The sequence below is a fragment of the Clytia hemisphaerica genome, unplaced genomic scaffold, assembly GCF_902728285.1.
Source record: "Clytia hemisphaerica strain Z4C2 unplaced genomic scaffold, Clytia hemisphaerica genome assembly, whole genome shotgun sequence".
NCBI classification, from domain to species: Eukaryota; Metazoa; Cnidaria; class Hydrozoa; order Leptothecata; family Clytiidae; genus Clytia; species Clytia hemisphaerica.
The window spans coordinates 302615-329058 of NW_027103805.1; the positions used below are offsets into that span (position 1 = coordinate 302615).

At 35.9% G+C, this 26444-nt stretch overlaps 2 protein-coding genes across 2 annotated transcripts in view; one reads left to right on the forward strand and one right to left on the reverse strand.

Annotated features, from left to right (window-relative positions):
• The window catches only part of LOC136806401 (xaa-Pro aminopeptidase 1-like), a gene marked incomplete in the record, with an annotated part of 59726 nt that overhangs the window by 17660 nt on the left and 15622 nt on the right, over window positions 1–26444 (forward strand).
• LOC136806399 (uncharacterized) lies at window positions 4092–18158 on the reverse strand. The gene is made up of 9 exons (XM_067062966.1): window positions 17955–18158; window positions 10910–11386; window positions 10174–10620; window positions 8463–9686; window positions 7687–8132; window positions 7149–7215; window positions 6401–6577; window positions 5924–5991; window positions 4092–5184 (listed from the first exon to the last, which is right to left on the reverse strand). The coding sequence occupies exons 1-9, from the start codon at window positions 18091–18093 to the stop codon at window positions 4807–4809; spliced, it is 3423 nt and encodes a 1140-aa protein (XP_066919067.1). The 5' UTR covers window positions 18094–18158; the 3' UTR covers window positions 4092–4806.

Sequence of the window (26444 nt, forward strand, 5' to 3'; positions counted from 1 at the left end):
ACTTTTTCCTTTGAAGATAATTGGAGAATTTAAACAAGGCAAGTTCAAAGAATATGATTTTAGCGTTATTCTTTAATCTTATCGCACCTTAAGTTTTTGCTCTCTAATTATCTAATAATTGCTAAACAATTATAACATACACAATTGTTTAGGGGATTGACAATTATCTTCGGTTATCGATTCAAAGAAAAAATGTAATTAGGAGATAGATAGAAAAAGATTTTTCATAGACTAAGTTAAAAGTCACGCTTGTGACAAGCACCCCCCCCGCAAAAGTGAACGTACACAGATCGACTTGACCCCCCTCCCCCCGTTCGTTTTCGTTCGCTTTTTTGCTGATATATTATATTCCTCGTTTTAACTCGAGAGAAAAATAATGATTTTTTCCATCGAGTTAAAATGTTGTTTTTAACTCGAAATTGAAATAGCAAATTTTTTCATCGAGTTAATGATGACAGGCTCTTTTGTCGTCGATTTCCACGGATTCTGGATTGGCTATAGCTTTCTTATAGTAGTAGAGTCGATAAGGCCCGAATTGTCAAATTGTGAACAGAAGAGAACCCCTTGACCAACCACTCGCTCCGCGAGTTATGAAAATCTACCGCCTTATTTTCTGTTTTTTTACCACAGTAATATTTCTCAACTTCAGTTGAGCTAGAATCTTAGTATTTTTGTATGTCCGCAAACTTTTTGGGCAGCGTAGAGAGGGTACTAAGGAGGGGGTACTGATTTTGCGAGGTGACGAGTATGTCCAAGCCAAAAATCGAAACTTTTTGACATTTTAGAACCCTATTAGAGATTGTCCCAAATTTTGGTCGATTTCCCCATTTTTGGACTCCTTTGACTTTGAGGGACTTTCGATGGCGTGGAAAAGAACCTTATTAGGGCTCGCACACCCGGCACCCATTTTGCCTAAATCCCCCAGGCGTTAAGGGAACAGCCCCAAGGTGTGACCCCTGCCCTAAGATGTGAAACCTGCCCCAAGATGTGACCCGATTGCCCCAAGATGTGAAACCGGTGCCCTTGTGAAACCTGCCCCAAGATTCGACCCGTTTGCCCCAAGAGAAAAGCTGCCCCGAATGTGACCCCAATGTGAAAAAAGCTGCCCTTAGATGTGACCCACTTGCCCCAAGATGTGACCCCAGAAAAAATCACTGGGAAATTATAGGTTTTGGAAATGTCTGGTAGTTGATGGTCGAAATTGTTATTTGAAAAGTCATAATTTGTCCATCTGACATTAACTAACTGACAGACACACAAACCCTATTTACGTAATCGAAACCAATATTTAATAGGGAGTTCGAGTTATATAACTCGAGATCATTTGAGGCCATTTTAATGTCGAGTTTATATACTCGAAATCAGGGGACGAAATTTCAGTGCGAGTTTTAATGAAATCAAATGCTGAGAAAGATTTTGAGTTATTTTCCTTGATTTAACTCGAGAGGAAACCGGTCAATAAAAAAACCGAGTTAAAAAATTAACTCGAAATAAAAATGCTTCATTTTTATTTCGTGTTACGGACCTTAACTCGAAGATTTCTTAACTCGAAGCAATATAACTCGATCATATAACTCGAAGATTATGTGCCTCGCTTCCTTTAGCTTTCCAAGTTATTTTTCTTCATAAAAAAACACCAGCTTTAATCTATTGATCCCATACCAACCAAAATCAAAGACATAACCATCCATTACCAACTAGAAAAACCTTAAACTGCTTTGAATAAAATGAATAATCAACCAGCAAGTGAATAAAAATTAAAACCTGCTAGATAAACAAAGTGTAAGCCCTTCAAAAATCTTACAGCATAAATGCTGTGTAAATCTCAAAAAATACAGTAGGTAAGTGACGAGATAAAGCTATTTCAAAATTAATATTTCCTCCCTATTTCATTAAAGAATACTGTAAGTGACATGACAAGAGTCCTTCCCCCTTCGCTGTAAAAATTTTGAATGAATCACCAACGATTCTTGAATCAATCATTTCACAGACTATCCGGGGGTCAAGGGTTGCGAGCTGACGGGTATGTGCCGCAAAAATCGAGGAAAAAACTGATTCCCGATTTAAAAAAATGGAAAATAACTCGGAAAGCTAAAGGAAGAAAAAATTCCCGAGTTAAAAATTCAAAAATAACTCGTAAAGTTAAAGGAAGCAAAAATTCCCGAGTTAAAAAATGGAAAATAACTCGGAGAGTTAAAGGAAGCAAAATAGACCGAGTTACAAAATGAAAAATGACGTCACTAAATTCCAAAAATGATGTCATAACTCGGGATAACTCGGTTTTTTCTTAACTCGTTTTTTTTTAACTCGGAAAAAATAACTCGGGAATTCCGGGCCTCCCCCCCTCGGTGACGAACGTACTTTTTGAATGGCCCCTAATGGAGACTCATTTAAGGAGGCTCGGAAATCCCGACTTATTTTTCTCGAGTTAAAAAACCGAGTTACGAAAAAACCGAGTTATGACTTAATTTTTCGGAAATTTTGACGTCATTTTGTACCTCTTATGACGTTATTTTCAATTTCATAACTCGGTTTTTTTCCATTCCGTGACTATAACATTCCGAGTTATTTCTGATATTTTAACTCGAGTATTTTTCCTTCCTTTAAATTTTCGAGTTATTTTTCGTTTTAACTCGTTTTATTTTCCTTCTTTTACCTTCTTGAGTTATTTTTCCTCCCTTTACATTTTCGAGATATTTTTTCTTATGTTTTATGTCCGGCCGGTTCCGACCGATGAAAATGAATATGTGTATCGGACGTCGAAAGCTAATAACGAAGTCTGACGTCATTATGACGTCATCACAAAAATGATTACTCGGTCGAGTTTTTTTTAACTTTTCGAGTTATTTGGTGTTTTTTAACTCGTTTTTTTTTCGTGCTTTTAACTTATTGAGCTATTTGATAAATTTTAACTCGGGTTTTTTTCGTGCTTCAAAGTTTTCGAGTTATTTACATTATATTTTTATAGTACAGTTAGGTATTCGATTTATGGGAAATTCGACTTGTTTAAGGCCGGTCTCCACTTGCGCGCGCTGCGATCACATCTTTTGGCTTCACTCCTTTTTGCTTGGAAAAAAGATTACGTCATAAAAATGTAGCGCGCGCTAGAAAAAAAAAGTTGAACACATTTCAACTTTTTCCAACCGTTACGTCAGATCGCGCCAATGGAGTTGTTTCATTTTTCTTTTGACCAATAGCGTGGAAGCTTTGCTCGAAAAAGTGCGATTGAAGCGCGCGCAAGTGAAGACCGGCCTTTATATGGGCTTGTTACCTGAATGAGGCAGATTTGTTTTAAATATACCAACAAATAACTCTATCACCAAGATCAAGAATCTACCACCCTCGATTATTTTTTATCTAGAAGTGCTATGACCATGAAATTTTGTACAGATGTTCTCCATCATGATTGATGATGTTATTCAAAAACCGGTGACGTCATCACAAAATTTCCACCTGTTCGAAAAAAGCCCAAAATATATGGTTTACAAAAATGTCTATTGCAGTCAAACTAATAAAGATATTTAGGTTCTGTTTAAAAGATTCTGAAAGATAAAAGGCTGTTTTTTAACATAATTGCCGGTGTTCTTTTTCCTATGAAGATTCTTTCTCAAAATCTATGCTGTAGATTAGCAATTTTTTTTTATTTTTCTTATAAATAAAATATACAGCATTGCATTACATTACGAGAAAGTAAAGAAAGAAAGTTTTTTATGCACAATGAAATTTTATTATCTCCACCAAGAAAAATTATAATTACTGATATAATTACTAAAAGCTATAAATTGCTGATTGACAACAGCATCAGCACATCTACAAAATCTATTCCCTAAATTTTAGATAAAAATTCAAGAAGCTTCTTCGTAGTTGGTATACTCTTTACGACGAAGTGAAAGTTTATTATGCACAATGACATTTTATTATCTCCACCAAGAAAAATTATAATTACTGATATAATTACTAAAAGCTATAAATTGCTGATTGACAACAGCATCAGCACATCTACAAAATCTATTCCCTATAAATTTTAGATAAAAATTCAAGAAGCTTCTTCGTAGTTGGTATACTCTCTACGACGAAGTGAAAGTTTATTATGCACAATGACATTTTATTATCTCCACCAAGAAAAATTACTGATAATATTATTAATATTAAAAGCTATTAATTGCTGATTGACAACAGCATCAGCAGATCTACAAAATCTATTCCCTATAAATTTTAATTAAAAAAATTCAAGAAGCTTGTTCGTAGTTGGTATATTCTCTACGACGAAGTGAAAGTTTATTATGCACAATGACATTTTATTATCTCCACCAAGAAAAATTACTGATATATTACTAAAAGCTATAAATTGCTGATTGACAACAGCATCAGCACAACTACAAAATTTATACCCTATAAATTTTAGCTTGTTCCTAGTTGGTATATTCTTTTCTGCAAGATTGAATAAATTGACTCTCTTTAATTCGATGAATAATAATTTCCTTCGAATTAGAGAAAAAGTCATTTATTGAGAATGTTTATTCAACTAATCATCTGAGGAGACAATGTTTAAGTTAGAGTTGGAAATTCAAATAATAGAAAAGTTCAAATTGAATATAGTTGACAATTTATGTTCGAATGTTCATCAAATCGTTTGTTTCTTTTCAATTCTTCAACCAAATCATATCAACTTATTCTTAATGTTCTGAAATATTTGTTAACCAAGTTAAAAGCTTCTAAAATAATGAATGAATGAAAAATTTCCCCTTCCAAAATACTAAACTACAATAAGATGTGGGAAATGTATGCCCATGTTTGGGAAAAATATTAAGATGTACGAGCGGTAGTAAGCCGTGCATTTTCGACCTCTTCTATAATTATACTGCTGGTGGCGTAACGACCATAATCTGTGTCGTCGGTATACACTCCTGAATCGCATTCATTAACGTTTAATCCCACTTTGATATTACCACACCTATTGGTGAGTTTACAGATGCCTCGAATTGTGATAGGCATGGTCAATTTATTTTTGTAGCTTCCGATTTGAATTGCTTGGTCTATCGGCGTAGAACATTCGTTTCCATTGAAAGTGACATAATATCTTATACAATTTGCGAAAATCCTCGATATTCCAATAACAGTTACCATCGTTTTCACAGAGACCAATAAAGATGTTGTGGAGTGTTTTTTATTGAAATAACAATACTGTAAAGTGAAAACAAAATATTAATATAAATAAGCTCTAGTTTAGACGACCAACTTTTTACCGTAGGCCTATTCTAGTTGCAAGAGTAGACAAAAAGTGATCAAAAAGTTGGCAATTAAAATTTTTGGAAAAGATTGAAAGAACACATTGCGCTGACATCAAAAGTGGGCAAGGTATTGACTTTAGATAGCCAACCTTCTGCCCACTTTAATTCACAATTAGAATAGACGGGACTTAATGTCGGCCGTTTAAACTGGAGCTAAAGTATTGGGAAAAAATTATCGGGTACGAGCGACGTCACGATGGCTTTCGCTCTAGCCTGCACCAATGATATTGTAAAATCTTCTGTACTCTTAATAGTTCTGGATCACGAGTATCAGTAAAAACGTTGAAACATTGAATATTTTAGATATAATCTTTATACGTCTTTCCGCTACTGAATATACTTTAAGAATGAATATAAAAACGTGTTTAAGTCACGTGATTGCGCACGAGCTGTTTCTTTCCCCAGACTTACAGCTACTTTCCACAGATATTAATTCGTTCGACCGAAGACTAGAAAAGAATCCTCAACTTTTCCCAGGGAAAAGAAGGTGTTGCCTTTGGCATCTGCTATGGCATTTTTCTACTAAACAGGCTGACTGGGAAGGAATGTCCTTATTTAAAAAATATCGACTTTGTCTCCTAGAGACGACTAAGATTCGATTGCTGTCAGAGATACCATAACGATTACTTTACCTTGACTGGGCCGCTTCCATGCACCATAATATTACGGCTCCATGAGCATTCTTGAATGTTTGTCTCGACTAAAAATGAAAAGACAATTAGATAATTACAATCAAAAGTTTGATCACTGTGTACTTAAATTTCGTAAAATTCTTCCAAAAAGTTTCTCTGATCTACTTAATAATTCGGGTTTTGTAAATTTAGAAAAAGAAACTTATGCGAATGCGTGAATCAAGGGTGTTCTACAATCATGGTAAAAATATAGTGAGAACTACGGTTATTTTAACGTTTTTCAAGATTTAAAGTTCTGGGGAGAAAGTCGATTTCGGGCGATATCTTTAATTTAATCGAATCATTTCAATTTGGGTTGGCAGACTTCCAGGCTATATTCTGAGCCTTATTGGACTATATTGTTGAACTTTTTGATCCTTAGATCCTAATGTCTTAAGTCTAGCGTTAAAACTTTATGAGAGCTGGATAAAACCTTACAGCAAGACTTCAAGTTGCAACTCTTAGTTTGACTTGACTGTCCCAAACTCTCACAATTTGTACCACCATTGGAAGGATCAGGATTGGTGCATGTTCGACTTCTTGTTTGCTGACCTGGTCCACACATTCTGTTACAGACAGACCAGCTTGTCCATTGGCTGTACCCTCCATTGGTAACTACATTATAGAAAATAGAGCACTAAAAATCTTCTTAATAATCATAATATGTGAAACATTTGTCTACAGGTAGCTTTCAAAGCATCCAGGCATAACCTATGCTTATTATATGTTTATTAATTATAATTTTTTCTAAAATCTTAGAAATTTAGTAAACATTGGATTAAAAAACCGTTACTCTTACACAGAGTGATTTTTGCTGAAAAGGCGACCCTTAGAATGACATAATTGACTTTGAAAGTGTAAAAAACCGAACTCCTAGGGCACCCACATACCGAAAAGAATTTTCCTTTGGAATTCATAAAATTCTCGATATAATAATTTTAACAAAGACAAACAAATTGACAGATGAAAATCCCAGCTGGTACGCAACATTGTTTCAACGTTTAATTAACGCTCACAACGTTCATATAACGTTAGATGAACGTCGAGACAACGTTGTTTGCCATGCCAGCTGGGATCTCTCCAAAGGTCCTGATGATTCGATCAATATTTTATGTCGGAAAATTTAACTTTTATGTTTGATTCAATAAAAAATAAGATTGTTCTGTAATTGCGTGCGAATTCTTACCTCTTGGGTCAGTTCGAATTATGAACACAGGTGATGAAAAAATACTTTTCCCAACTGTTGTAATTTCCTGAAGAAAGCAAGTAGAAAATTTCCTGAAGACAGCAAGTAGAAAAACGCGAATTTCTACTGTTTTTGGCTAACTAAAATTTGTAATTCTTTTCTTTTCCAACTTTGCAGATTTTTTTGCTTGTGATAAAGATAAGATCTTCAGTAGATGAAACTGGGTAAAATACCCGGGGGGGGGGGGTTCTTAGGCAAATGGAGGGTACGGAATGTGCCGCCCTTAAAGGTACCTTTTTAGATTTCCAAAGTCCTGCAAATGGTCGGAAAAATCAGAAAATCAAATTTCAGTCTCACTAAGGGTAGGAGAAATAGGAAAATTTCAAAAATACCCCCCCCCCCTGTCAGCTCGCAACCCTAGTACGCCCCCCCCGGGAAGTATACTTGAGAGAAGTGGTTTTTGTGGAGCTATTCAATAAGATCATTTAGGAATATTGTTTTATCTTGTTATATTAGGAATAATATAAAATCGAATCACCTGAACTTCGAGTCCATAGGTAAATCCTGATGCCAAGCCAATAATTTTCTTCGGATCATTGTTGCCAGGGAAACTTTGTGTTCGACTAGTTCCAGGCTTTATGTTTTGCCCAGTGGAATCCATTAAACTGTACCGGACAACATATCCAGTGACTCTTGGAACTTGAGTGATGTTAGATTTCCCCAAATCGAGTGTAACAGAGTAATAATCAGCATTAGCTTGGAATGAATTTGGATTCAGAGGATTCGCAGCAGTGAAGGCAATCAAGGTAGCTGGATGGCTGTATTCTTGGATCTTTTTGGTGGTGTTGGTGGCGGAATCTTTTCGAATAAATTCAGCAATTGCTTTTACGGTTACAATGTACTTGGTGACGGCATTAAGATTGTCAAACTTGATGTTTGTAACATCTTGGACCTGTTGGTCTGCAACGACTTGGCCAACAGAATCTGTCGGAAAAAAAAGTATCAAAATTAAACCACTTTATGATTTTTTTGCACATTGAAATTCTTTAGAGTAGTTAAGATATATGCGGGCATGGACGTAATAGAAATTATATGGACTGATACAATTAGCAATTATTTTGATGCGTTTGCCTCTCTAAGGAAAACTTTTATTCTCATTTGAGAATTGAAAGACCGTGTTTTGATGAAAAAGAATGAAAAAAAAATGTAATGAAGCAACGAGAGTGAATAATAATGTCATGCTGCGGACATAGCTAGAGCTTACGAAAACTATGAAAAATTAGAAAACATTGAGTTTTAAACTAATATTCTTACCTTTCAATACAACACGATAATCCTCTATCTTGATACCATTAGCTTGATAGACTGGTTCACTCCAAGATATCTTCAATGAGCTTTCAGAACTTTGAAATTTCAGTATGGTTGGTTCGGAGGATGGTTTAGTTGTCACACTGACTTTTTCACCGGTTGGAGAAATACCAAATTCTGTCACATGGACGATACGGACTTCGTATGTAGTCAAATAGTTTAAGTTAGTGATGGTGACGTTTTGTGTATTTTGCAGACTGAAAGCAAACTTAAGCGACGTTTTAGATTCTTCGCTGTCATCGATGATTGGCCAGTATTCCACCAAGAAATGAGTCACCCATGCATTGCTTGGTTTTGTGACGGAAATTTTGAAATGGTCGTAAGATACAAAGGTCACTTTAGGTTTTCCTATTTGACGTACATCAGGGATAATGAAATCCAACGAGTCAGCAACACCAGATCTTTTAGCTTGAACCCTGATTGGTTGGTCTTCGTCTCGTAAATTGATTGAAATAAGGTAACCAAACTTGTTAGAGTTTTGATTGGCTTCCAAAAATTTTTTGAAAAGCTTCTTTTGTTTTCCCAATTCACTGGCCTTAGCATCGTTTTTATACCAAAAGGAGGAGTTGATTTTTTCATTTTGTAAAAACTTTTGCGTGATTTGTTTTGATTGCAAGATATTGACGTCTAAAACAACAACGTGGTGGTAGTTCATCATAATTTGGGCTCTTGTGGGTTGCTTAAAATCTGCTACTCTAAAATTCTTTAAAGAATATTCATTAAATCCATCAGTTAACAAATTAAGGGCACGAATTTCCAAGCTTCGTGAATTGAGGAATGCTTCACTTTTAACGAATTCAAATGGTGATTCATTGTTTTCCACCAACAAATTATTCAACTCCTTTGCTCCTTCTTTTCCTGCTCTGATGTCTGGTAAAAGGGTTTGGAGTTTTTCTTTGATTTTCAAAAACTTGCTGTTCAATTTAATTTTATAAAGGTTTAAATTTTCTCGAATGACAGGGTATGCAAAAGCAGGTCCAGAGTTCAACAAGGTTTTTATCTCCATAATAAGGACGTTGAAGTGGCTGAGCATTTCGGCTGTTTGTTGTGTCAAGCTGTCTCCTATACTAACTAAAATAGTATCCGTGGCATCACAGAAATCTTGAATGGGAGTTAACTGGACTTCAACAGGAACAGCATTGACGTAATCTGGAGGCTGAGCGGTATAATCTGAAAAATTGATAAAAATATGGTCTTGTGTTATTTTTAATCTCCCACGTGGAAAAGTGAAACGAAATGTTTTGAATTTATTCATAACAATTATGAATGATGTCGACGACGCTCCATGGCTATCTACCCTTTCTCCTTTTAAATTGTTTATTTTTTTAAGTCTTAACGAAAGCTTCAAAATTCCTTAAGCGAAATTATTTTTGCGGATAATTTGCCAAAATTATTTCCCGCATAGATTAAAAAAAAGATACCTTGTATAAAATAAGGTCTGTCTCATGACAATTCACATCACGACAATTCACTTTTTTTTTGTCTACATAAAACGGCCATTTTAGGCAAAAAAAGAGCCAATTTAGTCTGCCATTTGCCAAAATTATTATCGTAAAATATAAATTTGTTTATGAATCAGGCTCTTCATCAAATTAAGCTGTTGCTAGAATTTTCCTTTTAAGGTAGATGTTTGTGTCCTTCAAAACAAAAAATATACCTTGCAGCTTTTTAAAGCTCTTGACAGCTTCTTCGAATGTAGCTGGAAAGCCACCAGGTAGTTTGAAATCTCCATTAAACCGCACTTGCACAGATTCTCTGAAACTTTTTTCTTCCCCATCTACTTTGACTGTTGCACTTCCCTCAATCGAAAAAGATGGAATTGATTTGACCAAGACTTGTAAGCTACCAGCAATCTTTTCTTTGTTTTCTTTTCTGCTTACTGATCGTTTAAAAAAGTAGAAGGCGTTTTGACCGTAAACAACTTTGCTAACGACGTGTGTTGCTTGCTTATTATCGCATTGTTTGGGGAAATTCTTTACCGCTGTGACCGGTAAAACATTGTAAAATGAAGTGGATTTGTAGGCCAGTGTGAATGTTTCGTCCGTTGTCAGCACATCGGATTGTCGGACATACTGAGCACTACCGGACACTTCGATAAGACCACCTGAAAAAAGATTATAATAACCAAAATTATTCTATTTTTGTAGAAAATGTCAGGGAAGTCTGACGAAAAAAATTCTCTATAATTAATTCTACCCTTAAATAACCTCAATAATGAACCAAATGCTATAGCTCTATATGCTGTGTGTCACCACTTTCGTTTTTGCAAGCCATGTTTTTGTTCTCGATAAGTTTGTTTTAATTGACAGATCGGATAGAGCCTGGTTTAGACTTTATTCAGCTTTTGCTTTGAAATTTAAGGCCCATCTACACTTAGTAACAATAAATCTTACCCATAAAGCTTAGTTTCAATGAAGCATCAATATCCATGAGGTTCATTCGACTATCCTCTGTTTTGCCAGAATCAAATTGGTAATTTGTTGAAGGACGAGCAAATCTTCTTTTTCGATGTTTTTCCAATTCTTCCATAGACCATAAAGAGACGCCCGATAAAAATTGATCATTCTTGGCATCGTAAAATTCACCCAAGGATACATCAGAGCGGAGGAGTTTTCGTTTTATAATAGTAGCTTTGCGTCCTTTATTTTTAGCTTGTGGGCTGCTTGCTCTTCTCACACGTACGTCTTGGTCACCCTGTGTTTCATCCTCATCTGGCTGGTAGCAAATTTCTTTCTGTGGCCAATAAACCTGATTACCCGGACATGTTTTCAATACAGCATATCCATTCCCTTCCTCGCAAGAATAATATTTCCGTTCATCCAAACTTGAGAATCGCTTAATACCAGGGAAACACTTGATTTGTTCTTCATCTAAAGAAGAAAGAACTGTTTAAATATTGGCTTGTTATAGAATAAACAAAGATTAACAATGCTTAGAAAGGAAGGACAAAATTAGAAGAAGGTTGCGGAGGCGAACTAAAAATTCCTCTTTCGATAGCTATCTACTCAAGGTAGGGTCGAGCGCCACTCTCTCCCCGAAATCGCTCGTATTATGCTTATTGGTTTAGAGATACAGTACCTTTTATTGTCCAGAGAGACACCTCTAAATCTTTTGACCTTATTTTTTTCCAAAGCTGAGATATTTGATATTTGACTTTGAAATCTCTAAAAATTAGTCTTTTTTATTATTATTATTATTATTATAATGTAACAAAGTTCTAGCCGCACGAGGGTCTCTGGAACTGATCGTGATTATACGTATTTTACAATTGTCTTGTGTTGAATCTTTTTGAATGTTTACTCCATGCAGTATTGAGTCTTTATTTAAAGACTCTGACTGTCTTTGCCTCAGCGACATATTTTGGCAATTTATTCCAGGTTGGTATAGTTCGATAAAAGAAGGAATTCGTTTGTACACCACGGAGTCCATCGCTTCTAAAGTTTGGAATCATCTCGAAGTTGTGTCTTCTGTTTGGTCGCGTTCGACGAGCTATCTTGTTTGGGATGGTATCTTTTTCGTAAAAGTTGATGTGCTTGTAAAGCTGGACCATGTCACAAAAGTGTCTTCTAAACTCGAGCGTATGTAGACTGGAGTCGTTTATAATGCGTGTAATACTAATAATACCAATACTACTAATAATAATACGGGATTTAGTTTGTATAAACGACTGGAAGAATCCGATGTTCCAGCCTTATAGATACAGGGGCTAGCTACGCAGAAACTTGCGTAGCGAGAAAACAATTTATCAAGCAACAACAAACTCTCAAAACGAAATCAACTCAAATGAAAAACTTTCAATACACAAATCCACACATATTCTTTTTTCTCAAGAATTATTTTGAGCAAGAAAAATTATAATTGCAATATTGACACTTTTCTTTTGCTTGGAGTTAGTGCACAGAGGTTTCTAGACGACTAAAATTGTTCCATTCATTACTTTTTGCTTTATTTCTACTATGTATAAATTAGTCGTCTAGCTTGCTAGACTAGAGCGTAGGAAGATCTAATTCACGCAATCGTTCTTCATAAGACATATTACGACATTTTTGAACAATTCTTGTTGCCCGTCTTTGTACTCCTTCAATCAAATATACGTGTTTACGTAGAAACGGAGACCATACTGACTGAGCGTACTCCAGATGCGGGCGAACAAACGTACAATACAATGTTTTGAATGTACTTGTACTCATATTTACAAATCCTTGATTGATTATGCCAAGTATCGCGTTTGCTTTTTGACTTGCTTTGCAATGTGTTCTTCAAATGTAAGCTCTGAGTCAATGAGGATTCCAAGATCTCTTTCTTCAAAGACGTGTTTCAATTGGCGTCCATTCTAGGGAATATGGATGATGTTTCCAAACTTTCCTAGCGTCAGAACGTGACACTTTTCAGGATGGAATAGTAATAGGGAAATAGAGTCTTCGATGCAGTTGACTTCTTTTAAGATTTTGGTATCTTTAGCAAACAGTACGATCAATGAGATGACCTTTTCAGGAAGATCATTGATGTATAGCACGAACAGTATTGGTCCCAGTACACTACCCTGTGGAATACCACTCACTACAGGGTCTGTGGTCGAGAAGGACTGGTTCACTTTTACTGATTGTGTTCGACTTGTTAGAAATGACGTTATCCATTTTAAGATTGAACCGTTGATACCATATGCTGATAGTTTCTTGCATAGTCGACGGTCAGAACGTGACACGGTGGGGTACAGTGTCGAAAGCCTTAGCAAAATCAAAGTAGATACTATCAACAACGTTTCCTTCAGAGATGCTCTCATAACATTTATCCAGATAGTACAAAAACTGTGTCACGATTGAACGGTTGTTAATGAAGCCATATTGTTTGTTCGATAAAAGATTATGATCAGAAAGGTGCTTCGTGATGTGTTTCCTCAGTATTGATTCCATTAATTTGCACACTACCGATGTCAAATTAACAGATCGATAATTAACTGCCAAATTCTGAGGTCCCTTGTTTTTGTAGATGGGTGTGACATGTGCCACCTTCCAGTCTCGTGGTAATGAGCCTTCAACTAAAGATTAGTTCATGATTACAGCCAAGGGTAGAGACAGATAGTCAGATGATTCCGCTAGTATCCTAGGGTGTATTTCGTCTGGACCGAATGACTTATTATGGTTGAGCTCTTTTAATTGATTCTGTAACATCTCCTCAGAGATGTGAATATCTCCGATGGATGAATCAGTTCTCTTTTCAAATGCAGGAAGCTCACCTGCTGCTTCTTTTGTGAATACACTGCAGAACTCCCGTTAAGTATATTGTCTTTTTCATGAACTTCATGCTTTAACGATGTTTTGACATTTGGTGATTCAAGTAGTGATGAAACTGTACTAGAAGATTTGATCTTGTTACGCACATGTGACCAGAAGATCTTCGGTTTGGTCTTTGCATTATCACAAATTCTTTGTTCGTAGTTCCTGTGAGCTTGTCTCATCAATTTGTTCACTCTGTTTCTTACAGGGGTGTATTTTGCTCGATTGTATTCTTTTTCTTCGGGCGATGATTTCATCCATTTCCGATGGAGGCGTCTCTTCTCTGCTATTTCTTTTCGAAGTTGAACTCCAATAGGTATTTTACCTTTCTTCTTCCAGTTTTGACCACCGATGATCTTTATGGGTACCAAACGGTTGTATATCCAAAATCTTCTTTTTGAAAAGCTGCCAAAGCTCCTCGGTTGACTTAGATTTAGCCATCTCGGGGAACTACTTGTACCAATCATCAGAGTTGAGATCTTGTTTCATTGCTTCAAAGTCTGCGTCCTCGTACTTGTATATTTCTGATTTAGGTTTCAATAATACAGCATCACATTTTATACTGAAGGTCAAGCAACTATGATCGCTTAAACACAAAGGGCTGAGATACTCTAGACATAGAGCTTGGTTAGCTTCACCTGTTAGAATGAGATCGACTAAAGATGGGTCGTCAGTCCCACGGCATCTGGTTGGTTTGTCTACACTTTGGTGGAGAAAGGAGTCACGAAGAGCATCAAGAAATTTGTCTTCTTTACTTTCCTCGAGAAGTGGCGTCGTCCAATTTTTCCAATTGATTGTTGGGAAGTTTAGCATTTATGAGAGTATTTGTTGTTTGATGCGATATCTTTGATTAGATGATTCAACTTGTTGTTATTTTCAGCTGACGTGTCATTGTTCGTAGGGGAGCGATAGATACAGGAGAAGACCAGGAGATCGTTTCCGGATAAACGAATTTCGACTGTGGATGCTTCATTGAAATTGACTTGGTTCATTGATTGGTTGACATCGGTGACCAAATATTTGATCGATGAATGAGCAAGAATAATTATCCCGCGACCGATGCCAGTGGTCATGTTCGTATGACTCTAGTCACATTTATAATGTATAAGCTCGTGTTCGTGTAGTTCTCGCAGTCCACCGTGCTTTGGTTTCACCTCACATATCGCAATGATGTGGGGATGATGTTTCTCTACATCAAGCACAAGTTGTCGCTTCTTCTCGGGTGTTAACGTGTCGGCGTTGTAATAAAAGATCCTGATTTCGTTTATCTTTATTTCAACATCGTCTACTTGATTTACGTTATGGTTTTCTTGAATTATTTTTCTCCAATTGTTTTCGTTTGAGTAAGATTCTTGGCGAATACTACATTCTTCGTGTATGTCTTCTTTGTTTGAGATCTGATTATAAGCTTGATGACGTCGAATCCGTTTTTTTAGTCCCCTCGAACTCTCCATTTATTCTCAACTTCAGTTGAGCTACAATCTGACAATGTCTGTGTGTCTGTGTGTACTTGTCCGACCTACACTGTGGGGACACACCCAAGTATTTCCCCTACATTGTGGGGACATTTTGCACTGTGCGGACACACAAAATGTCCCCATAGTGTAAACAGGTGTAAATAACGTTTAAAAGCCTTAAAACCCCTCTGCGAGCCTCGTTTTGTTATTAAGAAAAAAACGTCCCCACAATGTTGTGTATCGTATTTTCGACATAAACTATACACAATCCAGATTGAAAATTTTGCACTGTGGGGACATCCTAGATGGAGTGTGTGTGCACTATGGGGACAAAATCCTGATTTTCTGGAAATCTGATTTTTAGGCTTTTAAGCATTATTATATTCGCTTAAACCTTGTTATATTCCTCCCAAAACTTGATATAGGGGCCCCCCCCCAGCGGTTTGCGTGAATGCGTGAATGGGCTTTTTTGGTTGCGTGAATGCGTGAAAATCGAAAAAAAAATTGCGTGAATGCGTGAATTGAAAAAACTTGCGTGAACGTGAAAATCCATATTTCTATTGCGTGAATGCGTGAATGCGTGAATCTGCCCTGTTTTCTTGCGTGAACGCGTGAATTTTTCCTTTTCACAGTTTGTAGAAAACCCCAAGGTGCGCACCTATCCCAAATTCAAGGGATGCCAGGTGAAGGTGCACAAAAAAATCAGCAACTTTCAAATTCTCTATTTTATAAAACGATTTATGATTTAGATGCGCTTTCTAGCAATCTAGGCACCTTAAATTTCCAGATTTTTTCGCTCGGATCAAACATGTATTGGCCCTCGAATCTTAAATAACTCTAATTTGCCCGCTTGAAAGTGTTTGTTTAAAATAAAACCATGGTTATGCATGATGAGTGATCCAGGGCCAGCCAGGGCCAGAGTCACTGGGGGCAGGAGGCGGCCATGACTTCGCCACGTTTTTGCAAATAGAAAGAAACTTATTTCAAAGAAATTTTTACCCATGATGTAGACTTTCGATAACCTGATTTCTTGGCAAAATTAGTCTGAAATGGAGTCGTATTTAAGCACATCAGAGGGTTAAAATAGAAATTTTCTCCTTTCGGCGCAAAACATGTTTGCGCCTCCTTAGTCACTATGTTTTCGGCCCCTCCACGTTAGGAAATTAATTCGCGAGCCCTGATTAAAACCTTTCTTTTTAAATTTTTTTGATCGCTTCGCTCGTAACAAATGTTCATTCTTTTACCTCATTTTACAAGCTATCAAGCGATCGTACCTTGCCTCTAACAAATTTAGACTACATTCTTTTTCAATGGTATTAAAGAGAGCATTTTTAGCCAAACGCGAGTGACAGAAATTTCCTCTCTGCGTAAACAATGGTTGCGCCTCCTTACCCCTAAGCATCATGGTGTCATACTCGAGTTTGTTTGACCTATTTTTGATAATGTTTAAGTTATTTTTGTACAAAAATTCACTTACTATCGCAATACGTTAACTGCAGAAGCTTCACCTTTTCCAAACGATCATGACAAGTTAGAAGAATCAAATATTTTGCGTGATGGCATGTGATTAAAGTTGAAAAATTACGTAACGCTTTCTATTTGGGGGCTTCTTATGACGCTACCAAACACGGTGTTTTATAGTCAGGTCTACAGGAAAAAATCACTACTGAGTTAAGTTTTTCTCAAGTGCATGACCAGATCCGGTCAAATAATATCTCGAGTACAGCCTTGTCATACTTTTTTATGTAAATCGAACGTTTTACTCCATAATGGCGGAAATTACGTAAATTACGTAACTTAGCAAAATGTGCAAGACCTCTATTTTTGACATTTTCCCCGATTTTTTCCGAAAATTTCCCCGATTTCCCAAAAAATTGGGTTTGCGTGAATTTCGAGAAAGACTTGCGTGAATGCGTGAATTGCGAAAAATTTTTGCGTGAATGCGTGAAATTTGGGTCCGCTGGGGGGGCCTCATATAGCCGACCTCCACCCTCGATCCCAGGGTAAACATCATGGAAGCTTATTTTTGGATGTTATTTGCTACAGTTTTGGCCCTGGATCTTCTAGCAAAAAAAAATTATGAAATCTCAAGATGTTTATGTTATAGCTCATAGCAGAGATTTGGGAAAAGAGGATAAGAAACGCCGCTGCCGCTCGCTGTTTTCCTATTCTTTCCCTTTGAATTCGGTACCCTTTGAAGAAGCAAGGCTGTAGAATAGTTGAGCAAGAAGGAAGGCCGAAACAAAATGGCGTTACATACAGGTTAACCAATGCCTGGGGAGTTTTTCGCCAAAACGAGGCTAAAATTTTGGGGCAGCCTGGAGATTTCAAAAATTGTTCGATTTGGCTGAAATTTTGCACACTTTCTCCTTGGGTGAATATCTGGGGGTCTACAATTGGGCTCATAAATAGTTTGAAGCCACTGAAGTTGAGCCCAGTGCGTTGCGCACGTTCGACTATAGATATCATAGTTATCATTCTTTACACAGTCTTTACATTGCATTTCTTGTTTTCAAGTAAAAATTTGAAAATTCAAAGTCGAATATCTCAGCTTTGGAAAATAATTGGGTCAAGAACTTTAGAGGTGTTTCTTAGGACCATAAAAGGTATCTATCAAGTCAAATATCAAAAATCATCTGATAACCCCTTTAAGTATTTTAACAAATTAGGCTGGATCTTCTTTCAAAAAAATAAGTAAAACTCACCGTCTTGTATTTCCTCTCGAACAAAAACACTTCGTTTATCTTTTAAGCCACCTGTTATGGATTCTGGTAGTCCATTTACTGTTATTTTTTCGGCAATCAAGACTAACAGGAAAATTAATAACTTCACCATCCTAAACATAAAAATAAAATACTTAAGGCTTGGGGACACGAGAAGTTTTTTTTCGCATTGGTGCAATGCAACATGCTCTAGACTATGCTCTAGTCTAAGACGAGTTTCATCTAAGAGGATCAAACGTGAAGACGGGAATTTTTTCGGGGGTAGCTATTGTCTTAGACTATATCAACTCGGCAGAAAAGCGGAAATTTTGGCATTTGAGTCTCTTAGCCTCCTATTAGTTAGTACTTTAGTTTGTAACTTCTTTGCAACAAGGTTTTTCATGTAAATGGTTTGTTTTTAATTTATTTTTAACAAGCAGAACTCAGATTCAACAAGCAAGTATCATATTTTTTCAAGAATAACAAGTTACATGCTGAATGGACCTACCTGAAGATTAATGTAATAAGACAATCGAAAAATGACAACAATAGTATGAAAATGCAGAATAATACAAGAAAAGCTCGAGAAATTCAAGAAATCTGGCGATTCTCGGCTGTTCTGACCAAAATCAGTTTCATTGAAAATTGAACCATGGTTAATCGTGGACATTCTTATAAATTATGTTTTTGTTTGAAAAAAACAAAGACTTAAAAGGAAAAAATCCAATGAAAATCTGCAAAAACGGAAATTTCCGGCAAAAATCGAACTCGGTCATGTTTTGAGCATCGCGAGTACGCATCTTTCTGCAAAAGATAAAAAAAAATAAGGATGAAAATTCGAGAAAATGTCAAAAAACGCCGGAAAAAGCGGTTTTTTTGGGATTTTCTCGAGATTTTATCATTAGTTTTTTCTGATTTTTTGTACATAGAGGCGCGTTAGTACTGCCGAAAAGTTGTTGAAAACCATTTTCCGAAAAAAAAATTTCTCCGGCCTGTAGAACCGGACATATTTCTGTGACACTTTTTCAACTTATTTGATCGTTCTTTTACGGAAAAAGGTTCTCTATGGTGATACCCAAAACTTTGCATCATTAAATTTTCAATAAAATCATTTGTCCGCAACTCCTTAAAAATCACCGGAACAGCAGAAAACCGGTGTAAAACAGATATCCTTCATTTTCTCGAGCTGTACCTTATATTTTTTTATGAAATTTTGCACACTTATGCAAAATGACAATACCTAAAATTTGACGGAGCCCAATTAAAAAAAAAAAAAATTTCTGCCGAAAATGCCGGAAATATAGGCCGGAACAATCGGTTTTTTGACATTTTCTCGAATTTTCATTCTTAGTTTTTTCTGATTTTTTACAGAAAGATGCGTATTCACAATGTTCAAAACATGGCCGAGTTCGATTTTTGAGAAAAACTTTTTTCTGGTTGAAAATGGCGGAAATCACCGTTTTTGCAGATTTTCATTGGATTTGTTCCTTATATTTCTATGTTTTTCACACAAAGACATTATTGATAACAATGCTCACCATCAAGCATGATTCAATTGTCAATAAAACTGATTTTTGCGACCAGAACTTTCTATTTATTTTTTCCCTACAACCCTTGAATTTATTGCGTTATGCATTTTCGATAAACGCTATATTTTCTGACTGATTTCTTTCATTTTTCTCCTCGCATTGCTACCGGGTGATCCACGAAAAAGTATAAGAGAAAAAATTGAATTTTAACTAAATTCTTTTTAATGGTAAAGAGGAAAGGCAAACTTAAATTTTGATGTATCATTTTTTAATTTTGGTATTTATTTTTTAATTTAAGTATTTATCGAGATATGGAGGTATAAAGTCAAAAGTCATTATAAAAAACAGTTAAAAAACGTCAAAAAGACAGTATCAAATTAATTGATTAACAAATAAAAAGAGACATCGAGTGAGAAGCATATTTTGATTTCTTTTACCAGAAGGATTCAGACCCGTGGGGGGGGGGGGGGTACTAGGGCAAAATGGGTTACGGGGATGCTCCGCTGCAAATTTTTTTTCCGTGAACGGACGGAAGTATCTTCGACGGTCAGAAGTATCATCTTTTGAATGACGGCCCATTTTCCCTTTCCTATCTTTCACCTTATCTGTTTTTTCTACTTTCTGAGACTTAGTTTCTCATTTCTGACTGAGTTTTCATACCTGTCAATCATTTGTCCATCAATTTCGACCTGTCTAATTTTCGCAACGAGTGGGATTCGAACCCCCACCAAAGAAAGACCTTCCGATTCGGAAGCCAGCGCTCTATCCGTTGAGCCATCGCCGCACAGCAAACTCACGCAATAGCACACCGGTATGCAAACGTCATAATTATTACTTTTGGTTTTTGACCGAAATTCAATCCCACAATCCTTTTCATATTGATTCGTAATGCGTGCAAGTTATTACTTTTGTATTGTCAATAAGTGTAATTGACTTGCAAAAGCAATTAATGCAAGGGATGATGGGATTAAAACTCGGACAAATAGTAATTTTCATGTCTACTTTTTAGAATCACTACGGTATGCTATTCATAACATATTATACCGAACTGGCAAAAGACGGGGGTAATGTTATTATAATATGGGTGAAAGTACCCCTTTTTTAAACTGACAGAAATTCGAGCCGTTACTAGCACCCCTGACCCTACCTAATTGATTGGTAATGACCCAATACCCCCTGAACCACGGAATGACGGATAGGAAAAATTAAAAATGATACTTCTGACCGTTCACGGAAAAAAAATTTGCTGCTCCGCTGGTCAGGGTACCTTTTTAAACCTCCACGAGTTCCAGGTAGGGTCGCAAAAACACCAAAATAGAAAAATCAGTCCCTCGTAGGGTGCCTATTTTTTGGAAAATTTGGGAAAAGTAGAAAATTTTGGAATTTCAGTCCCATTCAGGGTCACTTTTTTCGCAAATTTCGAGTCCCACGTAGGGTCCATTTTTCGAACCTCAGTGGAGCACTCCCGTCGGTCGACAAGGGTAGTACCCCCCCCCCCGGGATTCAGAAAAGAATAACAAAGGTTGAAAACTCTTTTTGCTACTTTTGCTACTTTTTATTTTTGTCTAAAATTCGATATTTCTTATTTCTTTCTTAACGAAACTTTTAAGACAAAGAAATAGCAAATGATCAAAGGAAAGATGTTTTTTCTGATACAAATTTGATACTGTCTTTTTTGACGTTTTTTGACTGTTTTTAATAATGACTTTTGACTTTATACCTCCATATCTCGATAACTACTTTTCCAAAATTAAAAAATGATACATCAAAATTTAAGTTTGCTTTTAAAATTAAAAAAAAAAGAATTTAGTTAAAATTCAATTTTTTTCGGACACAGTTACCCTCCAAACTCTTATATTTTTTCGTGGGTCAACCCGGTATCTAACTTTCATCATCAGGTAGGTTCATTCAGCATCTAGCTTGTTGCTCCGGCCTAGGAGCCTTTAATTCTCTCTTCCGACAACAACGACGTTCAAGGTCAAGACATTTTTTTTTTTTTATCTAATCCGATGATCTATTCCGATTTAACAAAAACGGATTATCTGGATTTCGATAGTATTGCGAAAGTATAAGATGGCTGCCGAAAGTGGGCTTGCTGCAAATCTCAGTGAAAGATATCATTTTCATCATTATTCATGATGTTTTGGACATAATTTATGAGAAGTTTGATGCATACTGGTCTATAACAATGTGGAAAGACTTTGGAGAAATTTTGGCCATGAATCGTGAGCTGCTCGAGTGCTTAAAATCTTACATATGGCTAATTTCTCTAGTTTTATGGACGCACAAAACCATAAGACTCTGTAACTTGACAACACACATCCATTGGAATTCGAAAGAGAATACTAAAATTACAACATTACAGTGCAAATTTAAAAACGATCTGAGCAGTTTTTGTGGTGTTATGTGTATGGCTGAAAATGATCCTGTTTTCTTGTATTCATCATTTTTTGACTGGGTGACCGTTCCTTTTGATTTTTCAAACCTGACACAGATATTTTACAAACATATCGCTATGAGAATTCAATAAAGGATACTAAAACACAATTCCTGTGTAAATTTGAACAAGATTGGAAAAAATTTCACAGTATTATGGCTGAAAATGATCGTTTTTGGACTTTGTCGTAATTTCATCACGGCTGGCGACCGTTCCTTTTGATTTTTCAAACCCGACACAGATATTTTACAAACATATCACTATGAGAATTCAATAACGGATACTAAAACACAATTCCTGTGTAAATTTGAACAAGATTGGAGAAATTTTCACAGTATTATGGCTGAAAATGATCGTTTTTGGACTTTGTCGTAATTTCATCACGGCTGGCGACCGTTCCTTTTGATTTTTCAAACCCGGCACAGATTTTTCACAAACATATCACTATGAGAATTCAGTAAAGGATACTAAAACACAATTCCTGTGTAAATTTAAACAAGATAGAAGAAATTTTCACAGTATTATGGCTGAAAATGATCGTTTTTGAACTTTGTATCGTACCGTCAACTGCTCCAACTTGGGACGAGTGTACGCAACATGGGACTCGTTGATATCTGGTCTGTATTTTCACTTACTGTAAAATCGAAAGAGAAATCGTGTATTTTTTAATACGCGGTTCATTAAACTCAAATCTAATGACTTTTGAGGTTCGGTGAAATGTTGGTGGAATGGCCCTCCCATGTTGCGCAAGATAGTCCCAAGTTGGAGCAGTTGACGGTAATTTCATCGCGGCTTGCGACCCTTCCTTTTGATTTTTCAAACCCGGCACAGATTTTTCACAAACATATCACTATGAGAATTCAGTAAAGGATACTAAAACACAATTCCTGTGTAAGTTTGAACAAGATCGGAGAAATTTTCACAGTGTTATAACTGAAAATGATATTCTTTGGACTTTGTCGTAATTTCATTGGCTTGGGCGACCGTTCCTTTTGAAGATTTTTCAAACCCGAAACAGGTTTTTTCCAAATACACCACTATTTATTACATACACACTATTGTACCATTTTATTTGGTTTATCCTACTCTCCCCCAAGTATTATCCCAACAGAAAAAATAATGCTTAGCTAAAAGCCCGTGGCCTCTAATTTGGCTATTTTTCTCCCCGAAATTTTATCTGGACAATCAAATCATGAACTTGGAAATATTGACTGACTTCTAAATTTTTATCTCATTTAGCTCCAATTTTGAACTTTTTAGTCGAGGATGAGTTGGCGGGGGGTGGGTTGGTTCTTTAGGCAAGAAAGTATATGTGTAATCACTTCTGAAGAGCTAAACTTCGAGCTGGTTTATTTATTCGTTAAGATTATTTCTCATACTCACTCTGCAATAGAACTATTACTTTGCTTCCTGATCTGTTCTGATTAGCAGTTTGTGGGCAACGTTCTAACACAACTAACTCAACAAGCTCATCTTTCACATATTTTAATCTCTTAAGCCGGAGCTTCCAGCGCAGCTGGTTTATTCTCTTTTATTTTGAAAGAATCTTTTTGTAATACAAACTTGTATCCACCAGGTTTATCTCCAGTGTATTGGGCTTGTTTTGTCTAATTGCTCTAGGAAAATTTTATTAGAGTGGCATTTTTCAATCACAGCTTTTTGGACCTACCTCCGGGTGCCCCGGTGGAGGTTCTATAAATTAACCCATGTCCGTTCGTCCGTCCGTTCGTCCGTTCGTCTGTTACCAGCTTTTCTCAGGATTGGCTCATTAGTTTTTTCTGATTTTTTGCACAATTATGCAAAATGGCAATGCCCAGAACGTGACGGAGCCCGATTTTTGAGAAAAAATTTATTTGGGCAAATTTGGGCCAAAAACTACCTAAAAATAGGGTTTTTTGGACTTTGTGCAAAATCCTGTCATTACTTTTTTCTGATTTTTTGTACAAAGATGGAGGGCAAGATTCTCTAAAGAATGGCTGAAGTGGTTTTTCCTGGAAAATTCTTATTCGCCTTAAAAAACGGATTTTCATATTTTGGGGGAAATTCCCTTTAACCAAATAAGAAAATATAGCTTTTCTCAAAGTTGACTCATAATTTTTTCTGATTTTTTGCACAATGATGCAAAATGGCAATGCTTAAAATGTGACGGAGCCAGATTTTCGAAAAAAAATATATTTGGGCAAATTTGGGCCAAAAACTGCCTAAAATAGGGTTTTTTGGACTTAGTGCAAGATCCTGTTATTACTTTTTTCTGATTTTTTGTACAAAGATGGAGGGCAAGATTCTCTAAAGAATGACTGAAGTGGTTTTTCCCGGGAAATTCTTATTCGCCTTAAAAGACGGATTTTCGTATTTTGGGGAAATTCCCTTTAACCAAATAAGAAAATATAGCTTTTCTCAATGTTGACTCATAATTTTTTCCTGATTTTTTGCACAATGATGCAAAATGGCAAAGCCCAAAATGTGACGGAGCCAGATTTTTAAGGAAAATTATTTTGGGCAAATTTGGGCCAAAAACAGCTTAAAAGGTTTTTTGGGCCTGAATGGTTTAAGTGATTTTCGTATTTGAGGAAATTCCTTTTTACCATTTTACATTATTCAACACACAAGCTTTATTTTTCCATTCTGAATTTTTGTACAATTATTGTCACTTTTTTCTTATTTTCATCTGATGTTAATCATTAGGTAGGTCCATTCAGCATTTTGCTTGTTTACAAGTGCAAGTAGCCTGGTCAAAAATCTTGATAAGATCTTTCAAGTACTTCCAAGATCTTATGTAAGATTTTGGCAAGATTCTCTGAAGATTTTAAAAGATCATGTAAAAATCTTGCCAAAATTCGTGCACGATATTGCAGGGTAGTACAGGATCTTACATGAAAAGAAATAAGATTATCCAAGAACCTTGCAAGATAAGGTAAGATCTTACATGTCAAAGGGTTCATGGATTTAAGAATTTTGCAGGATTAGGTAAGATCTTACATGCTAAAGGGTTCATTGATTTTAGAATTTTGTAAGATTAGGTAAGATCTTACATGTCAAAAAGGGTTCATGGATTTTAGAATTTTGCAAGATTAGGCAAGATCTTACATGTCAAAGGGTTCATGGATTTTAGAATTTTGCAAGATTAGGTAAGATCTTACATGTCAAAGGGTTCAAGGATTTTAGAATTTTGCAAGATTAGGTAAGATCTTACATGTCAAAAGGGTTCATGGATTTTAGAATTTTGCAAGATTAGGCAAGATCTTACATGTCAAAGGGTTCATGGATTTTAGAATTTTGCAAGATTAGGTAAGATCTTACATTTCAAAAGGGTTCATGGATTCAAGAATTTTGCAAGATTAGGCAAGATCTTACATGTCAAAGTTTTCATGGATTTTAGAATTTTGCAAGATTAGGTAAGATCTTACATGTCAAAAGGGTTCATGGATTCAAGAATTTTGCAAGATTAGGCAAGATCTTACATGTCAAAGGTTTCATGGATTTTAGAATTTTGCAAGATTAGGTAAGATCTTACATGTCAAAGGGTTCATGGATTTTAGAATTTTGCAAGATTAGGCAAGATCTTACATGTCAAAGGGTTCATGGATTTTAGAATTTTGCAAGATTAGGTAAGATCTTACATGTCAAAGGTTTCATGGATTTTAGAATTTTGCAAGATTAGGTAAGATCTTACATGTCAAAGGGTTCATGGATTTTAGAATTTTGCAAGATTAGGCAAGATCTTACATGTCAAAGGGTTCATGGATTTTAGAATTTTGCAAGATTAGGTAAGATCTTACATGTCAAAGGTTTCATGGATTCAAGAATTTTGCAAGATTAGGCAAGATCTTACATGTCAAGAGGGTTCATGGATTTAAGAATTTTAGCTAAGATCTTACAGGCTGATAGATTTTAATCTTTGTTAAGTAGATCAAGGTACCAGGGGCTACGAAATAATACATGTTTTTTCTATAAGCGTATATTCTTTGGAAAACAGGCTCAGTTATGCTTAGCTATATTTTGGAATCAAGCACAAATTATGCTTATCTTTCCGAAAAAAAAGAGATTGATTTTTTTCTGTAGATTTTTCTGCCACCGAATTGAGTGCAAATAAAGCAAGCTCTCCATTCACTGAATTTTTCCAAGGTTCATTTAAAATGGAAAAGAAAAATGAATCTTCCAAAGTACACAACCCATGACCAATGACCAAAGCTCACTGATATGCTTATTTTTTCACCGATTCCCCAGGTCTCAGTATGCTTATAAACGTTAAGCTTATAAACGTTATGCTTATAAAAAAAACTTTTTTTTAATTTCATGACTAGCTGCGAGGCTCTGTACACTTGCTAAAGATTGCTACACAAGTTTTCTACCGTCTTTGACATACAATACACATTTCCCGAGTTTATTTCGACTTTTTGAAAAACACTGTTCCAAAACCCTGCTCTACTTGCATTTAATTTAGAACGATTCTACTACAAAATACCAAATCAACAAAAAAATAATTATCTTAAAAGCTTAGAAGATATTCAAAATGAACCAACAATG